The sequence below is a fragment of the Zootoca vivipara genome, chromosome 3, assembly GCF_965207765.1.
Source record: "Zootoca vivipara chromosome 3, rZooViv2.hap1.1, whole genome shotgun sequence".
NCBI classification, from domain to species: Eukaryota; Metazoa; Chordata; class Lepidosauria; order Squamata; family Lacertidae; genus Zootoca; species Zootoca vivipara.
In genome coordinates this window covers 48,845,788-48,872,956 of record NC_142586.1, presented here as the reverse complement: position 1 = coordinate 48,872,956, position 27,169 = coordinate 48,845,788, and the positions used below count along the sequence as shown (strand labels likewise).

Sequence of the window (27,169 nt, the reverse complement as noted above, 5' to 3'; positions counted from 1 at the left end):
GAAAAGCCTCCAAAGTAAAACTAAAAATCTGGCAATCGGCTGGAAGACCTGCTTTTTGGGGTTAGAGATCACAATCTCCCAAGCACTTGATTTTACTGATTAACAATTAAAAGCATCTGGTTCATTTGGATGAGCATCCCATTTCAAGCTTATCGTCTGGGAAATGGCCTGTTTGAAGTCAAGCACCACTTACTCTTTACAGACCAATGTTTGTCTAGGGTTAGACAGACTTAGTTGGCTAGTTTAGCTTGCTTAGTGATCTGGATTTATTAGAATGCTCTGCTGTAGGTGGGAGATCAAAAATAGTATAGCTGACCTGTCAACGGTGATGGGCAAGGATGGTTTTGGCAACTTGGACATTAAGTGGAAAAGGAGTTGCTAAGTTTCAATCAGGCTCTCTCTTTAAGAGCCCCATGGCAAGAAGAGAGGAGGCAGCCATAGTTTCTTCCACTTCACTTGACCATTCCATTTCATTGCTCTCACCCCTTTCCTTGCAGCTCGTGTGAGTGAGCAGCATCAAATCCAAAATCAGCTGATGTGTGGAAGTGTCTATGGCCAAGAAAAGCCTTGGCTGCATCCACTCTTGCTGCTAGAGAGTTGTTAGCGAGAGAGGTGTGCTCTCCTATTTGCATTTTGATTCTTCTTGTCCTGCATTGATATTACTGGCCCTTCCTCTTGCTGCTTTCCTCCTGTGAGCATGAGAAACTGCAAAGAGCATTGCAAAAACATAGAATCATACTTGGAAGGGATCCAGAGGGTCATCTAGTCCAACCCCCTGCATTGCAGTAATCCTACTCACAGCTGTCCCTGGGTGCGCTTAAACCACTAACGTTCTGGTTAACGGGCAGACACACTTACCCATTGCACCACAGAGGCATGCAACATGTTATATTGCAATTTATACAGGGCTGTATAAATGTTAAAGCTGCATCTAAGCCACAGGTTTAGAATTTGCATTCTAAACCAACAATTCAGCCAGTCTTGTATATGAAACTTTCTCCTAGCGAGGGAATTATCTTTGTAGCCTCTTGGCAGCTAGTGGCCCACTCCCAGCATCCCTGAGAGATCTAACCATTCTGGTCAGTTACATCATTGCTATAGCTAAATCTGGGGAGTGAGTTTTCGAGCTCCAGGATTCCCTAAAGTCCATTGGCAGGCTGGATTGTAGCAATCTATAGTCACCAGCATTAAGCACAGGCCTCCCGATGGTCTCCTGGCAGCAGTCATTCCAGCAGACTGCAGCAAAGGGACAGATGGTAAGCAAGGTCCACTGTTGCTCCTTTCCCTGAACAGTTTTCATTTGAACTCATCTTTAGAAGAGCTTTATAACTTTAAGAACTGGTGCCTGAGTTTGCTTGTTTTCTTCCTCTCTCCTCTTTTTCCATTGTGTTGTGCCTTTTAGATTGTAAGCCTGGGGGTAATGACAGTCTTGTTTATAACTGATATTATATAAGCTACCCTGGGAGCTTTTTTGGCTGAAGAGTTGGGTAAAAATAGTTTATAACGAAATCACAGGGGTTGATGCTGCACATTTCACATTCTCTGTTGTGCTGATAGAAGTTTGATGCTTCAACATGTACAGTCACAGGTATCTAGGCAACAGCCCCACCTCAGACCATGTGTTTCTGACTTGATCCCTAGAGTCCCTGACAGTTTCCTTTAAATTTAGAGCAGGCATCCCCAAACTGTGGCCCTCCAGATGTTTTGGCCTCCAACTCCCATGATCCCTAGCTAACAGGACCAGTGGTCAGGGATGATGGGAACTGTAGTCCAAAGCATCTGGAGGGTCTAAGTTTGGGGATGCCTTTAGAGGCTAAGCTCCTTGGGACAGGGACCTATCTTTTTACCTCTGTAAAGCATCCTGTATATTGACAACGAAATAAATGATTGATTAAGTAATATTTGACTGTTTCCTCTGGCCCATCATTTATTTTTAAAAAATCATTTATTTCTCTTACACTTGTTAATATTCCCTCTCAGGCTCAGGGTGGATAATAACTCTTAGTGTATTTCATAATGAAAAACTGGTGTGCAATATTAAAATAATAATAAAGAGCCTGCACTTAAAAGACCTTTCCCTCTACTAATCCCCTACCACTAGATTATTGTCTGAATAAAAAAGACATTGCATTACTTCCTGGGGATTTCGACTCAGATAATTTGTGCACTTGTCATTATTATGCTTTTTAATATTGTGCTTCAAAATTAATTGCTTTTAATTATTAAAAACTTAAGCTCACATGAGAAATGCAGTAAAAGTGGAGCAAGTAAGACACTTTTGCTCAATTCAGGGAAGAAGATCTGCACAGGATCTGATCCTTGTTGGATCAGGAACCATACACAACAATCTGAGGCTCATGATCTGTGCATTCAGATGCACAGTGTTCCGTGCATCCAATTACGGATGTTGTCTTTCTGCACAGCATTGCTTTCAATGGTGCACATTTGAATGTGTATCAGGTGGGATTTCCAGAAAGTACAAAGACTGGTAACATGGGCATTCCAAAGTGAAACTTATCTTTACTAAGGCAAAGCAATCTTGGGAGTGCCCCTCATTTTTATCGTTTTTTTACAGCTCTGAAGTGTGCTTTGCTTTTGACATTCGGCCTGGGAAGACTTGATTTCTCCCCTCCTGGCTTCCTTTAGCACACAAGCTAGTTTACAAATGCGGCTGCTTTTGAGCGCTCAGTGGGTAGCTGCACTGGGTAGCTAATTTTTGGCAGAAGGTCTTTGTGGGTCAGCTTCAAGTTTTGAGATAACACGCTCTATTATTGTAGGGCCATGGGATGGATTCCACATGTGGTCAGACTGCTAAACGGCATGAAATCGAATACTGATGGAGAGAGAGAGCATTATTTAACGAACTGATACAAAGAAGGCATTGTACGCGTACACAATGCTGATGCTGTCAAGGAAAGCCTTAAAAAGGCTCGGGGAAATGCCTTTGAAGTCTAAAAATAGAGGGAGGGGGAAAACCTACTACTGACTCTTTGCAAGCCCTTCCTCCTCCAAGCTTTCCACTTAATGGGTGGAAGTTTGACTCTCGGGCAATTACCTGCTGCTTCAGAGGAAGCCATCTCTGCTTCCAGCAAACACTCTGTGACATTCAGCCAACAAACTCTCAACCTTTTAGGAGAAGACTTTGTAGCTATAACTATGTTTCCCTCCAGTAATGGTGCATTACAAAATATTTACATTCCAGTCCTAGACACATTCATGTTCAGTAAGGCAAGCCTAATAGATTTCAGTGGTTGACTGTGTACAGATTAGCAGCTTAAAACGTGGTGAAATAGTTTCCACCTGCTGTGTTTCAAATTGCATGTGCACATTGCTGTACACACCAGAGGGGGGGGGGGTGTCTTCACCTGATATGCATTGGTTTGGTTTCCTCATGCCTGCAGACCCCACCCCCCCGGTTCCTGTTCACAAAGCTATCATCTGCTGTCTCAAACGTAGCACATCTCGACTTAACTGCAAAGTGATTGTGGCTTATATGTTCAAATCAGATGAAAGGTGGTTTGATAGGAAATGCATCAAACAACACTGTTTCTCAAGGAACTGCAGGTTCAGTATGAATTGTGGCTGACCTCATGTGAACACAACTTCAAACACCAGCAGCGGGAGAGCACTGGAGCCAGAGAACACAGGAATGTCTGCATAGCCACAGAGCTCTTTTAAAATTGCCATCACTCTAACTTTACCTACAGACAGAGGCTGCAGAATAGCTATAAGAATGCCACCTTTTGAGTAGCTAAGAACAATTTGTTGGTGCAGCCAATAGAAATGTAAACAATCACTGATGTTTGCAGTGTGGAGTGAGGCAGTTTAGTTGTAGAAATGTGGTGGGCTTCTTTGCGAAATTAGTTTTCCTCCCTCAGAAATTCATTAGCTTGCTTCAGTCACAGATGTTAGTAGAGCAAATTATGAACATGGGGAAAACAGCCTCCAGGGTCTGTTTCCTATCCTTTTTACTGCAGGTAAATTATTTGCATTGCATTATCAATGAATTTCATTCAGGATACAATATGTATTAAGAATTAATAGTTCTCAATCTCAAGCCACAAGAGACCTATCACTGGCTGTGTACACAAACTGCAGCTTAAAATGGATTTGATGCGTCTTATTTGTGCATGTTTTTCGCATAGTCAACATGATCATCTCATCTTAAGTGGCAGACTGCAATTCCCACCCCTGCTTTAGTTCAGATTTTCTCAATTTGTGGATAATGCGGAAAGGGGGGGAAATCCCAACCTAAAAGTGCATGCAACCTGACTCTGGACATTCTAAAGCAGGCACCCCCAAACTTCAGCCCTCCAGATGTTTTGGACTAAAATTCCCATCATCTCTGACCACTGGTCCTGTTATCTAAGGATCATGGGAGTTGTAGGCCAAAACATCTGGAGGGCCACAGTTTGTGGATGCCTGTTCTAAAGTGTATTGTTTCAGTGGATTAATTTTTTAAAGAATTTTTTAATTTCTATACCACTCTTCATCCAAGGCTCACGGAGCAGTTTGCAATATAAAAACAAACACAACATAGCAACAAATAAAGCATGTAAAACATGTAAACCATGGCTTCATTTGCCACCTGCACCCAGCAAGCGCCCCCTTCCCCTAGTTTAAAAGGCCATTGATTGTTTCGTTAGCCAAAGGCCTGGGAGAATGTTTTTGTCTTGTGCCACATATGTGGCGATGTTTTGCTGGTTGCAACGACCTTCTAGTAACACACTTTCTACTTCTGTTGACGAGGTGCTCTGTGGGTTGCTGGTGGGATCGGTCAACGCACGTGTGTTGTTGTTTTGAACAGCTGTTTTTGTGCAAGTCTGGTACAGTGGTACCTCGGGTTACAAACACCTCGGGTTACAAACACTTCGGGTTACAGACTCCGCTAACCCGGAAGTAGTACCTCTGGTTAAGAACTTTACCTCAGGCTGAGAACAGAAATTGTGTGGCGGCAGGGGGAAGCTCCATTAGCTAAAGTGGTACCTCAGGTTAAGAACGGTTTCATGTTAAGAACGGACTTCCGGAATGAATTAAGTTTGTAACCAGAGGTACCACTGTGTATCATAAAGCTCGTATCTCAGAAATAATGGGAAAGAATGACTGCCTTCACAGGTAGATGAATACCTGTGTGTTTGTCCACAATGTACTTCAAGTTTCCAGAATTCAGGAAGGGTAGGGAAATATATATTGAGGGGGAGGAAGTGACAGTGCACCCCATCAAGCACGGCCCACTAGGATGGCTGAGAAACATTGAGACAGAGTTCAGTTGAAAGCTCTCATGTGTGGACAAACGTGTACAAAAGTGCACGGGGGGGTGGATCTGTGTGATCCATGTACACACATTAAACTGTCTCATGTGTACATAAGAGTTTGAGCCACTCATAGTCAAATAGTCAAGTCTGGTTTGCTGAATCTGCAAGATAAATGCTGGAGATCCAACTGGGTTAAAGGAAGTGTAGAGGAAAGATCTGAATATATGGATTGAACAGACATCCTGGAATGGCTTATATAGTAGGAAAAATTGTAATTTTCTCAGTAAATCAAATGTTAGAGACGTTTTGTGTTTCCATGACTCACATATTTAATGCTAGTCCTTGACTTGTGATGGTTATGTTAATCTTGGCTGAAATGCCGAAGAGCAATTAGAGAATTAATTAGCTGGATTTCTGTTTTTCACACTTATAAAATGGGCATATAAGGATAGAGATTGTGTCTTTCTTTTTGTCCATCTGCCTTGAAAGCAGAAGACATGTTGGCACACACAGGGAAGTGGAAATGTTTTGGATTGTAGTTGCTGGCTGACATTGAGCAGTGCTGCCAGCAAATAAAATGACTCCAAGTGGGGGACACAATCAGTCAGATTTAGCAACATAGGATCATGGAATATTGGCTGAGCAATTAAACCAAAGAAAATATATGTTAAAAAATATTGTCAGGAAACTGATCGTGATTCTGGCACACATTGCCCATTGAAGTAATGTGAAAATGGTCTTTTAAAACAAGCAGACACCTCCCCCGCCCAAGCAGGTGCTAAATATTTAGCTCTGGTCATGGAATATTGCTGGTTCTTAATGTTTTCATTTCTTTTCTTCATGTACAAACACCTCTTCTTAAGCATTTGGTTCTGACCTGAGGCAAACCCGTGGCTCCCCAGGTGGAAGAGCATCTGCTTTGCATACAGAAGGTCCCATGTACAATCCTCAGCATTTCCAGATAGGGCTGGGAAAACAATCCCTGCCTGAAACCCAGGAAAACCAGTGACACTGCAGGGATCAGACTGAAAGATCTCTAACCCTGAGAGCTGTCCTTGTGGCACATGGAGTAGGAGAGCTAGGCTCTGCTACCAGCCATTGCCCTGGTCCAAGACCTCTGGTGCCTTGCAGCATGGGTATGGCTGGTGTAGATGTCATTTCCTTCACAATGATATTTCCATGTGGTCCGTGCCCTGCCTCTAATATCTAGATTAGCTTGCAACATACTGTAAATCAGAGAATTTAGAATATAGCAATCTGACAGCAACTGGTGTGGGAATTATCTACATGACACAGATGATCTATGTGGTGGGTGGTACTTCACATTATAGCATGTAGGGTGCTGTTTGTGGCAGTCTCCCTGTGGGGCAAACTGACCAAGATCCAAAGTTCTCTGAAACTAGTTCCATGAGCTCAGACTTGTTGCTTGTAAACAGCATTTCCCACGCCAAAATGCAAGCTGCTTTCCAAACTGAGTGGACTTTCAAAATACAGTACAGTTTTTGCAATGTGGCATGTGGATCAGACAATCCAGAGGTGGGGGAATCCAAAATAATAATAATATTGGGATAGCACAAGTCTCTTGTGTGAGCCCCAGCATAGGAATATAAGAGGAGTTCTGCTGTATCAGACCAAGTCCAGCATTCTTTTCTAACAGTAGCAAAACAGAAGCCCGTGGGAAGCCCACAGTCAGGACAGGATGACAATAGCATTCTCCTGCTTGTGATTTCTAGCAACTGGTGTTCAGAGCAGCTCTTTGTATCCAAACCATAATACAGTATACAGGGCTGGCTGCCTGTGACTTAACTCTCATCCATGCTATTGCTATGGGAAAGAAGGATAGCACACTGTCACCTGCCCTCGGGCAAGCGGACACATCGGTGCCAGCCATAATAAAGTATATGGGTATAAGTAGAGTTTGGAGAACATCATTATGGCCATCAATTGAAGTGAAGAGTAAGGGAGCAACGGCAGGCTCACACACTGAATTCACACGTAGAAAGCTGCCTTACATCCTGTCAAAGGTTTTGTCCACCTAGCCCAGTTTGGGAATTTGGGATGACTGAGAGTGGCATGGTTCTCTGACCTTGAGGGTAAAGCAACCCCCCCTTTAAACAAGGAGTGTCAGTGACAAGGCAGAGCCCACCAGCTGATATCCAAAGATCCTTGTAGTCTGTCATTCCAGTGATATAATAGCTACTTGTAAACATGGCCTTTGAATGCTTTATTATTGCAGTGTTGCCATTTCAGAAGGACACATGAGACTATTTTAATTGCAGATTATTTAAAGGGTGCATATGCTGAAAGAGAGAGCGGTCTCCAGGGGAACATCAACACAGATTACTGTCTAATGAGGCCAAAGTAAACACTAAAAAAAAAAAAACCTGACCTTTGCATGATTCTAGATATTAAACAGATTCTCAAAAACATAACTGTCTCTTGGAAGAGAACATCTTTTGGCAAGAAAATTTTGCATGTTGGATAATAATAATAATAATTATTCTATGGCTGTTATAGCACTGCTTAAAGCACAAATGGAAATAATAAAGATGGACATCTAATGACTAAAAATGCATTGATGTATTAATCAGGGTAGAGAGAAAGCCTCTAGTCTAATTTTGTGGAAACCCCCCCCCCCCGCTTGATGAAAAGAACCTTATATATTTCTTTTTTTAAAAAATGGGCACCTCTGAACACCTATTTTTGTTTCTCTTCATTCTTCTTGTTTGATATCACATTCTTAGGCCCAATTTGTCCACTCTACTTTTTTTAGTCTTGTTGGAATGCACCATGTGATTTTGTCAATGATGTCATAAGGCCACATCTTATGAGATGATGTCTCTTACATGAGGCACCAGAGACAACCAGCATCAGTGGGAATGTGGACCATTATTGAGTCAAGGGATTGTGAGAGCAGAGAATAAGGGAAATAGTGCTACTTTGAATACAGTCCAATATGTATAAATGAGTCAAGCCTTAATGCTAAACTATATTTCTGCTGCACAATTTTATAAGATACATAAGTATTTTTATACAGCTACTGTATATGCATACATTAATGCATCTGTTCACATTTTGGTTACTTTAGGAAACTTGGATTGTATATATATAATGTGCTAGAATTATTCATATTGTTAGCAGGGTTTTTATTTATATTTTTAGTGGGAATTAACTTCTTTTCAAAATCGAGGAATAGGATGGGAGTTAGAAAAAAATCCATGCAGAGAAACTCGACACTGTGATTTTCAAAACATTCCATCCCTATCTTGTGGTTGCTGAGGTTCTTCATGAGGAAGAGAAGGGATCAAAAACAAATAAGGAAATGCAATTTTTATAATAGCTGAAATACCAGCTCTGTTCTGCTGTGACACCACTCTGTGCATCAGATGTTAAGTGACTCACAGGCTCCTTAAAAATGTAACATCTGTACTAGCTGTCAGATGTTCTGCAAAGCTGTGCACTCTCTTAGATGGAGACAACTGTAGTATTAAACATTCTCTGTTGTGTGGTGTATTTTATATTCCCATGGAGCAATCCAGTAAACATTATGCCATGCTAGAAAGAATGTACAGTGCACCACATTGCATTTATTTCCATATGATTTTATGCCTAATGGTTTGTGATTTACACTTTCTTGCAAAATATAGAGGACTTCCCATAGATGTACATGGAATTCTCAGACTTTGTCTTCTGTTTAAAAAGGTCTGCTTTGCATCTGTCTTACAGCCATTGTATTCAGGGAATCATTTGTAAAAAAACCACAAATGAACAAAAAACACTGTAGGTGTTATGTATCTAGCAGTAATTTTTTACAACTGCAGTTAACTGTTAACATTTAGATATGTACTGGTGTTGTTGTTTTTTAAATGATGTTTTAGCTTCTCAAGTTGTGTTTCATCTATATGCTGCTGGTCCTAATATGAGAAATGACATGTGTGGATAAGAATTGTGTGCTTTAGAAATCTGTGTCCTAATTGGATCTGTTCCTTAACTTTGAAAGGAATTTGTGCCAGCCATTGGACAGGAAATCTAAATCTATGCCCTACCATATTCTTGCTACTGTCAAGATTAGAGGTCTAGAAATCTTGGCTTGAGGAGGTTTTAGACTGTCATTAATTTTTGGTGGGATTCAGTCATATCCCAGCAAATTCAGACTGCACAATTAAAGCTGAAATGGAGCCCTTGTGAAATAAAGCTTGGACTTTTTTGTGACAAGGAAAGTGAACAGAAAATGCACTGAATAGTGTGGGAAAAGTGTGGGATAATACTTGCTCTGATGAGTGCTCTTTAAATGGCCTTCAGTATTTCACCTCTTTGCAAACAAATAAGGCTGAATGCTCATTAAACATGTCATCTAGAAGCAACTTTGAACTTAGATAATAGTTTGTTTTTTTTGACACACATGCACCCCCTCCTCCACCCCAAACCCAAGTGTTCCTGGCCTGACAAGTTAGCTGGTAACACTTCCTTCACCTGAGATTGGCCTCCTGTCTAGGACCCATTTGTCTCAAATGTCTACGGAACCATCAGATTATTTTCCATAGCTGGTACCACCAGTCCAATTTGCTTTGCCAATGTTTACAAGCACCTGGCAGCTATATTTGGATTACCTGATGTTCCCATTTATCATGTAGAGTTTAAATTGACTCCTATTTTGTATTGAGGCTGTTGTGATTTAATTTTCTGTCAATAATATACTTGGCCTGGAATATCACTGGGATGAATGGGCTGACACATACTTCTGTGCTGCCAAAGCAGCCTCTTGTGCCAGGTTAGTAGGGCAGAGGACATAAAAGTATAACACTGCAATTGTGCTGATGTACATTCAAATATCTTGAGAGACAGCATACTTTTATACTACTTTTTCATTCCCGTTTCTGCTTTTACATGGTGCTACCAGTGGTCTTCCATTCAAGGGTCTGATCAGGTCTACAGCTGGTTAGCTTTAGCAATGCTGCAGCATTAGTTGCTTCTGGACAATTCACTGCTCCCCAAAATTTCTTATTCCTTTAAAAAATGTCAGATTGATTTGCCATGAGCCAAGCTGTTCTGTTGTGATAAGCATAGTGAAATCCCTCTCTGTACAGCTCCAGCTTGTATTTGTTGGTTGATGGCGAACAACAGGTGATTCTTTACATAAAATACTTTACAAGTATTTCTTTATATAAAAATGGTAAAATGGCCCTAAAGCTTGGGGGCATGAGATAAAAGGAACGATTTGGGCCCTTTGGATTTTGACTGAGGGAAAATAAGCTTTTGAGTTCTTAGAAGCTTCTGTTTTAGCACTACTTGGTTTTGTATATCTTCTTACCTTCCCCTGCCAGTAACAAAACACCCCCCCCCAAAAAAACCATTGGCCTTGCTGACTGGGGCTAATGGGAGTTGTGAACCAACAACTGTTTGAGGGCGCCATGTTGGCTAACCTAGCCACATGTCTTTCCACAAAAAGTAACTACATTAGATCTGCCACAATACAAAATTCTTCTCACAAAGGTGGAAAGTATGGGGCGGAACCCCCCCCCCCAGACACAAGTTCAGTTTGTTGCACAGATGTTTTCCCCACCCGCTGCAAGCAATATGTAAAAATACGTTTAAAATGTAGGTTTGGATATGCTAAAGTTCACTTTCTTTTGTGTGGTACATGCACTGCCTGCCACAAATACATTTCTGAATTAACTGGACTCAGGTCTGCATATATGTCCTTGGCTTCTGCCTGGGAATGTGTTGTCAATTCTCATTCTCATCTCTGCCTTCTGACCTGTCAGAATTCCAGCCTTCAAGTTCCTTCAAATGCTGTCTGGCTGGTAGGAAAATTTTGAATGGTTTTGGAAAGCTTCATGCTTCTCCCTCCCAACGGGTCCAGGCAACTCAACACTGCTGCCTAGAAATGAGATAGCAGTGACAGATGCTGCAAGTTGGTACTTCAGCTTCAGTTTTGAAGGGCATGCAAACTCATTCATTGACCAGTAATGGAAAGTTAAGAGAGTGCAAAAGAACAGTTTAAATGATGGAAAAACCAAAGTCGGCTTTCTGGCTGTCAATTGCAAAAAGTTTCTAAAATGTTCTTTTCATCATTCCTCTACAAGGGAGCGAGGGAGAATTCTACCCTCAATGAACAAAAAGCTTCGTGTAGTGTTTTTGGCTCCCAGCAAGACAGTGTTTATTTAAGCTGCAAAAATATGACTCACACTATCCATTCATGGTCTGACTCTCATCCCCCTTTTGTCTTTGATCTTTGCCCTTTCCCTCTCATTACATTCCACCCAGCTCCCTGCAATGTGTCTACCATCCATCCTTGCAAAGGGTCCTTTTCTGGTAGTCCTAAGGATATGACCTCCATGAAGTCAGTTGTATATGAATTCAGAGCCTGGCACCCAATTTACTTTTGTTTCTGTTAATGTTCTCGAATGGTACAAGGCGTTTCCACCACAAGCTCTGAGAGTTTTTATCAAAGAAACAGGGTTACCAATGCCTACAGCCTACATGGTCAACGGTCAGAGGGGGTGGGAGTTGTACTCCAGCAATATGGCCTGGCCATGGAAGTTCCACCCCTGCTTTAAAAGAGCATTGTTTTTTATGTATTTCTGAGAGGGAAAGGGTGGCCATATGCATTTTTGACATGATGACAGAGATTCCACCAAGGGAATGGATTTCTGGAGGGTGGGAAGGAATGCAATTGCCTTTGCTAATGCAAGCACATTTCCTCAAGTTCTTTCCTGTCCTATTTTATGTGTGAAAAGTTATATGCTAGGCTGACAGGATCTCCAAGGTTTTGAGCTGACAGGTTTCACAGATTCCAAAAAGTATGAACATTGCTGACACTAGCTCTCCCTAGAGATGAAATCAAGAGCATGTCATGCTGTGGGCAACAACATTGCCTCTTTCAGGACACCACAGAATGGTCTGGAGGGGGTGGGATGGAATAACTTTTCTCTACATGTGCAGAATAGCTTCTTGTATTATAAGGTTAGATTCACAAAACCAGAGGCCTGATTTGGAGAGTCCTGCTTGACAATAAGCGCTTTGCAGCTTTTCATATGATCTTGGTCTTTCTTTCTGACTTCCTCTAACTCTAGATAGGCTGCATCCATTGTCCCACATGGCTGGCAGGAACAGATACAGAACAAGCTTGTGTTTTTATAAATTTTTATTCTTACCTCAAAAAGCCAGTCACAAAAAAAAAAAAATCCATAAAAAGGGATTCAGGGTGGATGCTGGAAATTATAGGACAGTTAACTTAATGTCTGTTCTGCAAAAAACTGGTTCCTGCCATCACGGGAATCGGTGGCGGAGGCAGGCAAGGGGAAAAGAGACAGTGGTACGGCATATCGATGCGTACCGCCTAAAAAAAAGCACCTGGTGGAAGTATTGTTAAATATAAAATATATATTGACGTAGTATACTTAGACTTTCAATGCATTCTGCTCTAGATCTAGAAATGTCTTTTCTTGAAAATATGTTTTTTCTTGACTATGCTAATATTCTTTTGGTCCCTCCTTGGTATTCCAGACAATCCGCTGGCACATAAATTTGCAACCCTGGGCAAGTCCTACAGCGTCCCTGAATAACGAAGCCCTCAGGCTCTTAAAATACATCAGCACTGTACAGGTTGGTTTTCATCTTGACAGTCATTTAGGAAATCACAGTTTATGTAGATTTGTTCTCAGAAAAAAACCACTGTTGTATAATCATATGGCAAGTAGCATAATGGGTATGGTATGACCATTCATTTTGTGATTTTTACCATTTAAAAGGCACCGCTTCAGGTAAAAACAATGGTCTAAACAAAAACTCTAAAGAGGTGTTCTGATTCACAAAATCCATCATTACCCTGAAAACTAGGAAGCTTTGACAGGGACTCCCCAGGGGTCCAAAGTATTGGTTTTCATGAAGAGAGCTGTGGCTGATATCCAACATTGTTCAGGTAGACTTCGACTCTCCCCTGAATACCCCTGCACATCCCCCAAATCTGTCCTGAAAGCTTGACCCTTTGGAGCAGATTTTGGAGGTGCAGGAGGGTTTCAGGAGGGAGCTGAAAGAAGTCCTTTTGCACAAGTGGAAATTTATTGAGCATTTGGGTGGACATCACTGTATGGTTGAATAGGGTTCCTTCAAATTAAAAGTCGGATGTACCACTGCTCTATCCAGGTAACCAACATTGTGCTGTATGACATCAAATCTCCTTGGTGGGGAAAAATGTGTCCTTGGATCTCAGAAGTTTAGGACAATCTTCTGGATTGCATCCCATTTCATGCTTCATCAGAACAAATGAAGACTTTCTCACAGATGGCAGCTGTAGAGCCCTCCTAACCTCTTCGTCTTTAGGAAATTCTGTTCATTTGGTATAGCTCTTCCACAATAACTTAAGCAAAGGATCTAAACCACAAGGGTGTTGGTTTTTTTGCTCCCAAAGACTATAGCCCAAAGGTAAAGTTCAAAAAATTGTACTGGTTTCATTTTCTTTTCTTTTTTAACAAAACTGATTCAGTTTTATCTTGCTTATGGGTGGATAAACACACCCTCTTTAACAAACAAACAAAAATACTCATGAGGTAGTCTGTGGACTGCCCCTTTCTTCCTTAACATTTAAGCTCTTTAGAGCAGCTCCATGAGGCAAAAAATATATTTTTAAGTTGCTCCCAGGAAATGACCATAGATCAAAATGTGCAGTCCCTTCTTGGGGAATTGAATGAAGAAAAAGATGGCAACTCCCATAGGTACATGGGGCAGCCATCCTTTTCTCCATACAATTCCCCACTGAACAATATGATATACAGTGGAACCTCGGTTTATGAACACCTCGGTTTATGAATTTTCGGTTTATGAACACCGCAGACCCATATGGAACGGATTAATTCATTTTCCATTACTTTCAATGGGAAAGTTCGCTTCAGTTTATGAACGCTTCAGTTTATGAACAGACTCCCGGAACCAATTACACCCATGTTTCAGTTTATGAGCGCTTCAGTTTAAGTACTGCGCGGACCCATCTGGAACGGATTAATCCACTTTCCATTACTTTCAATGGGAAAGTTCGCTTCAGTTTATGAACGCTTCAGTTTAAGTACCCTGCGGACCATCTGGAACGGATTAATCCACTTTCCATTACTTTCAATGGGAAAGTTCGCTTCAGTTTATGAATGCTTCAGTTTATGAACGCTTCAGTTTATGAACAGACTTCCGGAACCAATTGTGTTCATAAACCGAGGTACCACTGTACAGTATTTGAACAATGTTTCAACAGAGAATTTTTACTGATTGTTGACTATACAGTGGTACCTCGCAAGACGAATGCCTCGCACAATGAAAAACTCGCAAGATGAAAGCGTTTTGCAATGTTTTTGGTGACTCGCAAGATGAAGTTTTCTATGGCCGCGCTTCACAAGACAAAGTTTTTCGGCAGGTTTTTTTTGGTGTTTTTTTTTTTTTGCCGCGGCATACCACGCTTCACAAGACAAAAATATCGTAAGATGAAGCGACTCACGGAACGAATTACTTTCGTCTTGTGAGGCACCACTGTTTAGCTTAGTCCGCAGAACTACATTCTGATATGTGCACAGGACCTGGGGTAGGGGGCGAAAGGTTCACCCCCAAATGCAGAGTGAACTGGAATCCTCCCTAAAGCTAGCATGCATCAGTTGTCAATATTAGTTCCAGATCAGTGTTCAAAACGCCCATTGTTCCAGGCGCGTTTTGCGACAAGGAATTTCATTAGCACGAGCAGTTTCTGAGGTTTGGGTGCAGTGCTGCGCCTACGATTTCAGATTAAAACTGCAGAGTGGAAGGAAAGGAGGACCTTTTTCTGCCTCTCCACTTCAAGCTACTCTCTGAAGACTGGAGAAGAGACCCTCTTAAGAATATTAGTGGGGTGGTTAGGGGAAGCATAGCTTTATTTTTTGCAGTCTTCAGATGAAGACTACACCATGTGAAAAATGAACATAATATTTTAGCTACAGTTCATTCATTTTCAGCTTTGTATTCTTGTTATTAAAAAAAGTGTGCCTAGACAGTCCATTGTTGTGCCCATAACCTAGGTTTAAGGTGCCATTTAACTCCTAGCATTCATATCTCACTTTCTAACACTGTTCCAGATTTCTGTTAAAAGAGAGAATTAGTTCTGACTTTTATAACTGTACTTCACTGAAGAGGAATAGTGAAGGGTATTTACCACTCCAGCAAGGTGAATATTTTAGGTCAGCTTCCCGGATTGCAATTTTCATTAACAGAAGTGCTCATGCAAATCACTTCTGAGAGCAGAGCAGAACCACAGTGTGAGAAGATATTTCAGTATCTGCTGTAACACATGAGTCAAAAGCAGGTAGAATTGTGCAGGAACTTTGCATTATTACAGTTTGGCATCATGATCCTTTGCATGTTTACACATTGGTAAGCCTCACTGAGTTCAGTGGGACTCCCTTCCAAGTGTACCTTATCTCTGTCACCCAAATGACTTGTGGGACCACATATTGGAAGTATACATCTAATGTGCATCTGAATGGTAGTCTGAAAGCCATTTTCCTAACTCCTTTTTTTTAAAAAAATACTATTGCTCTGTCTCTAGGAAGAGCAATGAATGTTGCATGATGGATGTACATTCCCTTGAGAAAATATTTCCCTATGAAATGCTCCCAAGCATGAAGACAGTGACTTTGTTCTAGGCATGTACCACTCAACCTGTCAAAGGACAGCTTTGTTTTTTAAATGAATGCTTACACACTGGTGTGCACTTCATGGTGAGAAATATCTGAAACTGCAACATGCATGTCATTTATGCTGCATTGCACCCTGACTCTTTTCTGCAGTGCCCCTTTTCTGTGGTTTGACTGGGCATTACTTTTATGCCTTTATGGAACTATTTGCCCTGTGCTGAGGTTCTAAGCTACAGAATCCCTACAGCAGAGACCTGGCTTACCCAAGGATCCTTTCAGTAGTCAAGGCCTTGAATACCTGAAGTGACGGGTGATACCAAACCGTTCCATATTATATTTACCCTGGTTTTTTTGGATGCATGGGTGGGTTTGAGATATTAAATACAGTACTTGTAGTGTATAATACTTTGTTTCCAGCATTTGTTGTCTATGTAGGAAAACCTTCCTGTTAGGAAAAGTATGCAATGGTGATACAACTGCTGTTGCCACCTTGGGGACTGAGGATAAACCTGAGTCAGAAAGAGACCATTTCCCTCCACTCATAACCTGAAAAGTGCAGACTTCTTCCAGCACTGGTATTGTTCTCCGTGCCGGGGGGGGGGGGACCACACACACAAAAAGTGGCACCCAGATGAAACAAAACAAAAACACATCCTGCATTTGAAAATCAAATACCAGTAACTGCATTTGAAAGGAGAGCAATGAAACAACACCTGTGAGGTCTGAAGGTGTGGAAATGCAACCTAGCTTTTGACTAGAGCGACGGAGTGAAGTAGCTTCACTGCGCAGCAAGCCAGCCCTTTATCGTACTCAAGGATGTAATAAAATGTGGCAGAGTCTGCTAGGCTTCACTAGCTGGGTCAAAACCTACAAGTGCATCAATTTGTAGAGAATTTATAGTTGCTGGCATAGCAATCAAGACTTTTAAGTTTGGGGAATGAATGCCTTGACTCCTCCGGGCAGGCATAAATTAAAATGGAGAAGGAAGAGGAATCCTGATTCTTTTTGCCAGATGCTGCAGAATTCCCACCTAACAATAGGGTGAACATTAGGCATTCTGCAGTTTTATTTCATGGTTTCAGCAGGCTTTCTTTTCTCTCTTACTGTCATTCCGGTGGGCTCTTTTAATGCCTTTGTTCATGACTGCTTTTAGTGAGGGTGTAATATGGGTATGGGGCTCTTACATAACCACTAAGCCCCTCTACTGGATCCAGATCTCCCTCTGTGAAGACTCAGGATCCCTCCTGGGCTCAGTCACTGGGGGGGGGGTCCCAATTCCTATAGCTCCAATTCTCTGAGCTCCTCCCATTTCGCCTCAGAATCTGACCAACACCTCCATGGGACTCATGACATCTACAAGGACTATTACCATTTCAACTGCTTGCTATGATCAGGAACCAGTTCACTCGTCGTGCTGGTGAACATTGCTGGGAGATCAAGGAAAGTACTGTAGAGGAATTCTTGTTCTTACCAGAGATTGGGAGGCAGCGCTGGAGACGGGGGCACTTCTGTCAGCCTCATGCAAGCATAGGGTTGCTGATTAGCTGGCATCTCTTGTTGACATCAGCAACCCAATGGGGTTTGGGGCAAGGCTAACTAGTTAGCAATCACATGCTTTCATGGTGCTGGCTGTGGTACCCCCTGCCTCCTCCCCAGCACCCAATAGTTTCTCATAAAGATTGAAATTGCCCTGCTAAAATATCCATCAGTTCCTTCATCAGTGACCCCTGCTAGCAATGGTAACAGAACTCTTATTAATTTTATTTCAGTTTAATGTGTTGCACAGTTAAGCAGTCTCCCACTCCCATATTTAAAACAAGTGCTTACTACATTTATGGAAGGGCAGGGGAAGGAAAGTCAGATTCTTATAATAAAAATATTGTGGGAATTAAGAATGAAGGAGTGAGAAATAACCACAGTACCATCTAGCCCTTCCAGTGTTAATTCTCCCAGTACTGTATAACACATTCATAAAGTTTAATTTTCGTTAATCATGTTTGTTCAGTTTGCTCATTAGGAAGGATTACTTAACATCTGCTTCAGTCAAGGCGGACTCCCGATTTTCATTTTTGCTTCTTTAATTCAACTTCCATTTGCATGGGTTGTTGTTGTTGTTGTTTAGTCGTTTAGTCGTGTCCGACTCTTCGTGACCCCATGGACCATAGCACGCCAGGCACTCCTGTCTTGCACTGCCTCCCGTAGTTTGGTCAAACTCATGTTCGTAGCTTCGAGAACACTGTCCAACCATCTTGTCCTCTGTCGTCCCCTTCTCCTAGTGCCCTCAATCTTTCCCAACATCAGGGTCTTTTCCAAAGATTCCTCTCTTCTCATGAGGTGGCCAAAGTATTGGAGCCTCAGCTTCACGATCTGTCCTTCCAGGGAGCACTCAGGGCTGATTTCCTTAAGAATGGATAGGTTTGATCTTCTTGCAGTCCATGGGACTCTCAAGAGTCTCCTCCAGCACCATAATTCAAAAGCATCAATTCTTTGGCGATCAGCCTTCTTTATGGTCCAGCTCTCACTTCCATACATCACTACTGGGAAAACCATAGCTTTAACTATACGGACCTTTGTCGGCAAGGTGATGTCTCTGCTTTTTAAGATGCTGTCTAGGTTTGTCATTGCTTTTCTCCCAAGAAGCAGGCGTCTTTTAATTTCGTGACTGCTGTCACCATCTGCAGTGATCAAGGAGCCCAAGAAAGTAAAATCTCTCACTGCCTCCATTTCTTCCCCTTCTATTTGCCAGGAGGTGATGGGACCAGTGGCCATGATCTTGGTTTTTTTGATGTTGAGCTTCAGACCATATTTTGCGCTCTCCTCTTTCACCCTCATTAAAAGGTTCTTTAATTCCTCCTCACTTTCTGCCATCAAGGTTGTGTCATCTGCATATCTGAGGTTTGCATGGGTAGGATTTTTATAGATTTTTTCCCCGGTCTTGGAAAGTCTGATGGGATTTTTGTATAAGCAAGACAGTGCATGTTCTGTCTCAGGATGAATGGATCAGTCTCTTTCCTGACTGTGATCATGCCATCTCGTTTCTGTGCTAATCTGTAACTTTCAAGAGAAAATACATATGAAAATTTGCTTTTAAACATATAGTTACATTTTTAATATGTTTTAATCTCATTTGTAAACATTTTTTATCCTAAAATATGCTTTTTTAGGATACAGTCATACCTCACGTTGCATCTGTTGCAGGTTGCGTTTTTCCGGGTTGTGAACGCGGCGGACACAAATGTTTACTTCCAGGTTCCGCAGTGCACACATGTGCAGAAGCATTCTGCGCGCTTCACACATGCACAGAAGTGCTCTATTGCACTTTCGGGCATGTGCTCTATCGCCACTCCGGTTGCGGATTTTTGGGGTTGCGAATGGCACCCCGGAATTGATTGGGTCTGCAACCCGAGGTACCACTGTACATTTTTTGAGTTGAGGGTTGCATACACACCATAGATTTAAAGCATATTTCCTGCACTCAAAAGAATCCTAGGAACTCTAGTTTACCCCTCGTAGAGTTCCAGTTACCAGCACCCTCAACAAACTACGTACAGTTCCTGATGCTTTGGGCAACCAAGCAGTTTGTTATGGCAGCAGGCCAAGAAAATTGAGTGCAAAGATAAAAGATACCGTACATTACAGCAGTTAAAGACAAGTAAATATAAATATATTTCTATCCCAGGAAACCAGCAATATCCGCCCCTCAACCTGCATCAATATCAGATAAAAAGCCCTGGCACCTTCTCTGTGCTACAGGAGGGCACAGTTATGTGGGAAGTAATGTGGTTTAAATGTATGGTGTGTATGCAGCCAAGAATAATGACACAAAATCCAGAGGAGTACAAAATGCAAAAAACAACTTGGTTTCAAACTGCACAGTTGTCCAGGATTGTGTCAATTAGCATTGGAATCAAATTCTTCAAGAACCTTTATAGTTCTATGTGTCTTAGATATTACTCTGTAAACATGGAATTATGTCCTCTCCCACTAGAAATTTTGAGTCCTTAGAGAGCGGTTTGAGAGAGGCCTGCTATCTCAGTGTTGCTTCCAGTCAAACAGGCTTTGCAGATTTTAATAGAATGCAAAATCCCACAAATCCTGTTTGCTGAATAGGTTTTGCAGGTTTTTATAATGTATTAAGAAGAAGTGGAAGTGGAACTACCATTCTTTCAAACTTCTTCCATTTCTTTGCAGAAATGGCCTCTAGCATCCTGGCTTGTGAAATCTCAAAGCCAAACAGGAGCCATAGCTGCCAAGTACCCCATTTTCCCCGGGAAACCCCCGTTTTTACTTACCTTTTCCCAGTGGTCCCCCGTATCACTTCGTCTCCCATTTTTCTCCGTTATTTTCTCCTGCCGGCGGCCATTTTTTTCTTCTTTCTGATTTGCCCTTCTATGGGCACAAAAAATGGCCGCTGCCGGCTTCAAAAGTCACATCTACGCATGACCGGAAGTGCGTAGACGCGACTTCCGGTGTCGGCGGCGGCCATTTTTGGTGCCCATAGATGGGCGGGGCGACACCGGAAGTTGCGTTGACGCACTTCTGGGCATGCGTAGAAGCTACTTTTGAAGCCGGTGGCGGCCATTTTTGGTGCCCATAGAAGGGCAAAGCAACACCGGAAGTTACGTCAATGCAACTTCCGGTGTCACACGGCTGCCGGTCCTGGATTCTGCAGTCCGGGACTTGGAAGGTAAGCCAGGAGCGGCTGAGCAGGACTTTTATTTATTGGGGTGTTATAATTCCGTCCCCTGGATAAGCTTCCTGTTTCTCTTCAGGAACAGCCTAGGCACTCTGAACAGAAATATATAAATTAAATGAAAGTGGGATATAAATACATTGAAGTAAATAAAATAAGTGAAAACCGTTATGGTAGGAAATAAAATGTGTGTGTGTGTGTGTGCGCGCGCACAGAAATTATTCAGATTGCAGAATCTGGAGTATTATGGTACAGAACTTGGAGTCTTTGGACCACAGAGTATGAGCAGCCTTGCCCTGTGGAACCTTGCGGAATTCTGAGGCAAGATTTCTTTTGCTTCTCATGTGTTCATAGCTGGGCAATTGTTACGGTAGTTTGACTCCTTCTGTGGCAAATAATCCTGTTGTGAGTTCTAGACAGGATTATTACAGTGCATTCTTACTTTATATAGAATGTGTTCAGCAAAGAGCTGAACATATAATTAATTCTCATTTTCTCCAGCGGGATTTATTTAAGCACATCCACTGAAAAAGAATGAATGGATTTGAACATATGGGTATTCAAATGAGCAGGGATTTAAGCCCCACGGGAGGGTTGGGAGGCGGGTGGGGGAGAGAGAGATTTTTTCTTTTATCAGAGCCTTTATATTGGCTTGACTGTTGCTTTGCATGCCTGTAGGACAACACCCATTTAAGAAAATCATATTATTTTACCATATGTATAGCCTCTCTTTCAAAATGACTTTCTTTACTCACATAAAAACAAATGCAACCACGGGAAATATTGAAACTAATGGGGGGGGGGAAACATCCTATAAAAGAGCAGGAAAATATGTTTTTATATCATGGGCTGAATTTGTTAAAAGGCCTAGGAAATGGAAAAGGTGGTTAGTGATCTTCCTCACAGCAAGCCACCAGGAGACAAGCTGCAGCATCAGGACAGGAGGGGAGAAAAAGGGAGTAGAAACAGCAACAGTGAGCAGCATCCGTACTGTTGCACCTTGAGGAATTTGAAGCGGGGGGGGGGGGCAGCTGGGCAGCATTTGCTGGTTCACCTCAAGTGGCAATATTCTTAGGCTGGCCCTTCCAGTCCCAAGCTGTGTAGGACTTTCAAAGTCAGCACCAACACTAGGGCAGGGGTGCCATCGGGGTGGGGAGGGGGCTGAGGGCCCCCCAAAAAATTTCAATGAGAAATCCAAGCCCCCCCCAATATTCCTTGGTGATTGGCCATGCGCAAGTTACGTCTGCACATTGTGTGGCATGCACGAGTGACTTCAGCATGTTGCAGAGTGTGTGAACCCCCGAAATTGTATCAGTTTGGGTACGCAAGAACCCACAGAACGGCGTGTGCAGTGGGGTGGGGATTGTTACATCTGGCAAGCTGAAATGCTTGTGCATTTTGTTTGTAATGGCACAATAATGAGTTCCACCCCAATATTTGTTTCTGGAAATGGACTGGGAGATGGTGTAGCTATCTAAGCACTGGTGTGATACGATCTCGGCACTCGGTCTCTGTTAATAGCTGCATAGGGACTCGCTGTGGTTTCCACACAGTTTTTGAAGGCAGGCTCCCGCATACAGGAATCTAACTTGGAAGCTGCTACAACATGGCCAGGCTGAGTCCATTCAAAAGGGGTTGTACCCGTTGGAGCAACCTCAGCTGGTAAAAGGCTCCCTGTGCCAAAGAGGCCCCTTGATGTTCTAGTGGGAAGGCTAGATCCAAATAGATATGGATCTCAGACCTGTAGGCCAAGTAACCTAAAGTTAAGAGTGGGAGTTAGGTTGTTACTATTATTTAAATAATGTCAAATGCGGAATCCAATCCAAGGCTTGAAGGATAAAATAAATGGTCTTTTGTAGTCCAGGGAGCTGTTTTTTTATGAAATGCGTCTGGCACATAATATTCACTGGAATTCAATTATTTGCCTTTTAATGTTTGCTTTGCTCTTCTCACCGTCTGACGTCTTTTGATCCGGCACATCCTTCCTTTAGCAAAGCAAACAAACAAGAGATAAGCAAACAATAAATTAAGCCTGGCAGCCTTTCCCTCACCCCACTTTGTCAGTCACATAACCGTTGAACAATTTCCTGTAAGACATTCCCTCATCCTCCCTTCTCCCTGCTCAAACAAAATGTGAGATGTGTAGAAAGATTGTAACACAGAATGAAATCGACATTTGTTATTTTAACAGATTTCATGTGATCATATAAGCATGAACAACCGGCCAGGAAACCCCAACAGCTCAAGGAGGCCATGGTCAATATGCTTGGATGACCGATTCAGTTTAGTTCATCAAATCAAAAGAAAGCAGTGCCGTCTATATTCACTGGGGTAAGTCTCCCTTTTGAGTGGGGGGAACCATTCATGTTATTCATGATTAAGGAACATTCTTAAGGGGCCCTTTTCAGATGGATCCAAGTTGACTTACAGAAATATAAGGTATCCAAAATTTAAAACAAAGCAACAGAAGCAACAATTTAGTGCTAAAACCACCCCAGCTCCATTACAAAGTAACAAAAACAACACTGGTGCAAAAGCAGTGTTAAAAAACAGCCCATCACATAGCACCAAATACCTGGGGGTACATGAAAAAATTAACTTGTTGCTGCTAAGATAGCAGTGTCAGTGCCAGGCAGGTGTCACTGGGGAGAGCATTCCATAAGCCACAACCAAAAAGCCCCCTCCTCCTTGTTGCTGAACCTCTGAACCTCTCTTGGAGAAGGCATACAGAGGAGGGCCTCAGGTGCTGATCTTCAAGCACAGGTAGATGCATGATGGGGGAACTTCAAATGAAGCAATCGTGAATAGCATGCTCTTCACACAATCTGCTAGAGTCTATCTTATGCTTATCTTGTTCAAGGATATATGTGTTAAAACACCCAAAAACCATTGCAAGATTAATTGGAAGAATGTGGGATGAAGTAGCCGACATTTTCAAAAAATAAAAAGTCATGCAAATGTATATTCAGAGGTATTTGCACCACTCAAGCACAGACTGGTGCATATCGATTTTGCAACAAGATGCCTATGGATAGGAGCAATTCAATTGACACTGTACTTTAAAAGGGGGGCGCAGGTGGCGCTGTGGGTTAAACCACAGAGCCTAGGGCTTGCTGATCAGAATGTTGGCGGTTCGAATCCCCGCGACAGGGTGAGCTCCTGTTGCTCAGTCCCAGCTCCTGCCAACGTAGCAGTTCGAAAGCACATCAAAGTGCAAGTAGATAAATAGGTACTGCTACAGCGGGAAGGTAAACGGCGTTTCCATGTGCTGCTCTGGTTCGCCAGAAGCAGCTTTGTCATGCTGGCCACATGACCTGGAAGCTGTACGCCAGCTCCCTCGGCCAATTAAACAAGATGAGCGCCGCAACCCCAGAGTTGGTCACAACTGGGCATGGGCGGCAGTTGCCCCCCCCCTAGAAGCAAAAGGCTGAGGGGCGCAGCGTGGCGGCCCCAGGCTTACGCTCCCCGCGCGGAGTTGCACCCGGGGAGCGGGAGCCTGGGGCCGCCTCCTCGGAACAGGTGGGAGGCGCAGGCCATGTACCCCCGCCCACATCCCCACTGTGGCCCCTCCCCTCCCGCCCCTTGCCCCGCCCCTTGCCCCCCTTATTTTGATCCTGGGTACGCCCCTGCAACTGGACCTTATGGTCAGGGGTCCCTTTACCTTTACCTTTACTTTCAAAAAACTTTTGATGAAGTGGTTGATAGGGAACCAGAAATTGGGAGAGGGCAGTTACACTCATGTCCTGCTTAGGGGCTTCCCATAGGCATTTGGTTGGGCACTGTGAGAATAGGATGCTGGACTAGATAGGCCTTTACTCTGAGCCAACAGGTCTATTCTTACCTCCTTATGATTTCACATAGATTCTCTAGAAATAATTAAATGAAGTCAGTTTTAAATTTCATGTTGAATTTTGTCACCTTACTTCAAAGAACATTATTGCCTCTATCTATCTTCCATTAAGAATGCCTTCTGCTAACCTAAGAAAAGCAAGCACACAATGAGACCTTTGAAAAAATGTTTTGCTGCATAAATAAAATATTTAAAAAATGGAAACTAAACCAGTCCCTTCTGCTGGAATATATAAGCACTGAAGATTTTCCCCTAAAGCACAGAATGAAAATAAGAAACGAACTCTAGTAACGTTCAAATAAATTAAGTGTGCATGTGTGTGTTTGCAATTCTTGAGGAATTACATAGCAATCAATTCTAATTCCTTGTGACTCCAATCCAATTACAATCTTTCAGTTACATTGGCACTTAATTCTGCTCTTTGGTGTATGATTGCACAGAGAAGCAATCTTGTTCAGAATGAGACAAAATCTCCTTGAAATACACTTCTTATCTAATGAATTTCTATTTATGAAAGAGGAAATGAAGACCAGCTGGTTTCTTCCCAGAGGATGACTAGAGAGAGAACAAATGTTTTTGAGTATATAAAGGACAGCCCTCTGAAAAATCTGTATTGCATGAAACATTGAGAGGAATGAAGTTATTGTCTGTGCATTTTTGAGGACTGAGATGAAAAGCAGAAGTATTTCATATGAACATGATGGAGCAGAGCTCAAATCCTCTGGAGGCTGCCCATTTTAGATTATTTTCTAGCTACTCCATCCATTGGGAGGCATGTGACACTCTGTCATGTACAGAGGGCAATGTTACTAGCAGGCTGGGATATCGCAAAATGCATCCATGAATTTGAATGATCATTTTAAAATTGGTTTAGTATAAAAAACACTCTGTGAATTTATTAAAGAGATTAATGCTCCATCTGAAACAGTGTTTTGTTTTTTAAAAAACACCCACAGACTCACAAAAGGCTTTACCAGGTTTCAGCATTCTGAAGTGTTTAACTATGTACACGATAGTTAAGCATTTTTAAATGGATAATCAGCAATGAATGTTAGGCAGCTTTCACTTTACTTTTTCTTCTAGCTACAGAACACTCATGAGGCTGGATCCAGACTAAGGCTGCAATCCTAATCCCACTTTCTGGGAAGTAAACTCCATTCAATTCAACAAGACTTACTTCTGAGTAGACATGGTTAGGATTGTGGTGTTAGCTGAATGTAATCCCCGTTATGACTTGACTTAAACTCCATTAATTCCAGAGGAAGCTAGGTGGAACTAATGAACCCTAGGTGGAAACAGGATGCTCAGCTTTTCTTCTAGGTTCCTACCTGCCTCCGTTTCCAGAAATCAGAGCAGCATGAAAATCGGTGTGTGGCCCGCAGAAGAGCATTGTGGATGACTTTAAGCCATACTACATTTCTTATGTTATCATGCTATGTAGAGACTTACCAACCTGCAATAGTCAGTCACAGTTCAGCTTGTGTGTGGAAGGCCTTGCCCTGTGGTTTTTTAATGTGCTTAACACTATTGGTTTATGCTGAAGGAAATGTAGCCATGGGTCTTTGGTGCCATCTCTTGTTCCCTATTTTCCTACCTGAAATTGCCCCAGTTACTACTGGTTGCAAAGGTGCTTCTTTACTACAAACTGTTCTGAGGTCCGGTGGGATGGGGTGAGTGTGGAGTTAATGAGCAACTGGTTTTTAGACCTCAGTCTGAATTAGGAGTGTGAAACCAGATGGGCGCCCCACAGCTACTTTCCCCTCAAAATAAAGGTAGCAGCACTAAGCATGCTCTTTAAAAAAATTGTGATTAATATAATGTGACATTTAGCCCTGAGAATGCCCTGAGTTTAATTCATCTTGCAGTGTTTGGACAAACTCATACATGCTCCTTCACCCCTTGAGAGCAGAAGCATTAACTGGTGACAGGCATGTGCCAATGTGCCATTAACACTTGACATGTTACAGATCTATTTCACTGCATAGAAAATGGCTTTCAACTGAGTAAGTTGACAAGTTTAACTGACAGCCATTGAATGAAGTTACATCATGCAGTGCACATGCACATCCGAACTGGAGAAATTGGACCTAACCATAGTCTTTCATACCTTAGTTACATCCAGATTAGAGCATCTGCATGGGAAGGTTGCTTTGAAGAGGTTGGAAGCTTCAGCTGCTCCAGAATTCATCATACAGACTTCTGGGCAGATGTGTTCTGAGCACATCATTCTAGTTTTGTTTCAACTATGCTGTCTGCTAAGTTCCTTATGAGCCCAATTAAACATACCATATCCATTGGTCATATCCATTAAGGCCCAAAATAATTTGTAACAAGGGTTACTTAAGGTCCCCAAACTTGCATATGAACTTGCCTAGGTGCTTCAATCAACTATTGATACCCTGCTAACTGCCCCTTCCCCCCACTGTCTGAAGTGTAACATGCGGGTATGCAACAGCGCCTTTTTGAGTGTAGCGCCTAGATTGTGGAATGCCCTCTCTAGTCTAAACAAATCCTTGTATCTTCTACTTCACTGTTGGCTTTTCACTTTTCAAGAAACCTCTGGGGTGATTAGAATTAGGCTGACAAATCATGCAGTGACTGCTTTTCATTAATCTATTATTATTATTATTATTATTATTATTATTATTATTATTATTACTGTTTACATATTTTCTGAAAATTGTGGTATTGTAACCACAGAGCCTAGGGCTTGCCGATCAGA

General features: G+C 42.3%; 1 protein-coding gene across 7 annotated transcripts in view; it reads left to right on the top strand.

The window, feature by feature from the left end:
- METTL24 (methyltransferase like 24) overlaps positions 1 to 27,169 on the top strand; it is a 102,984-nt gene that overhangs the window by 30,302 nt on the left and 45,513 nt on the right. For 6 of the 7 annotated variants that reach the window (XR_015948937.1, XR_004692188.3, XR_015948936.1 and 3 more), the window contains exons 2-3: positions 12,765 to 12,863; positions 22,789 to 22,928. Coding sequence is in view for 4 of the 7 variants with exons in the window: in XM_035109063.3 (XP_034964954.1) it covers positions 12,765 to 12,863; positions 22,789 to 22,928 (239 nt within the window). In the remaining 3 variants the exon portion in view is untranslated. The remainder of the gene's footprint in view (positions 1 to 12,764; positions 12,864 to 22,788; positions 22,929 to 27,169) is intronic. The other variant, XM_035109064.3, reaches the window with a different exon arrangement.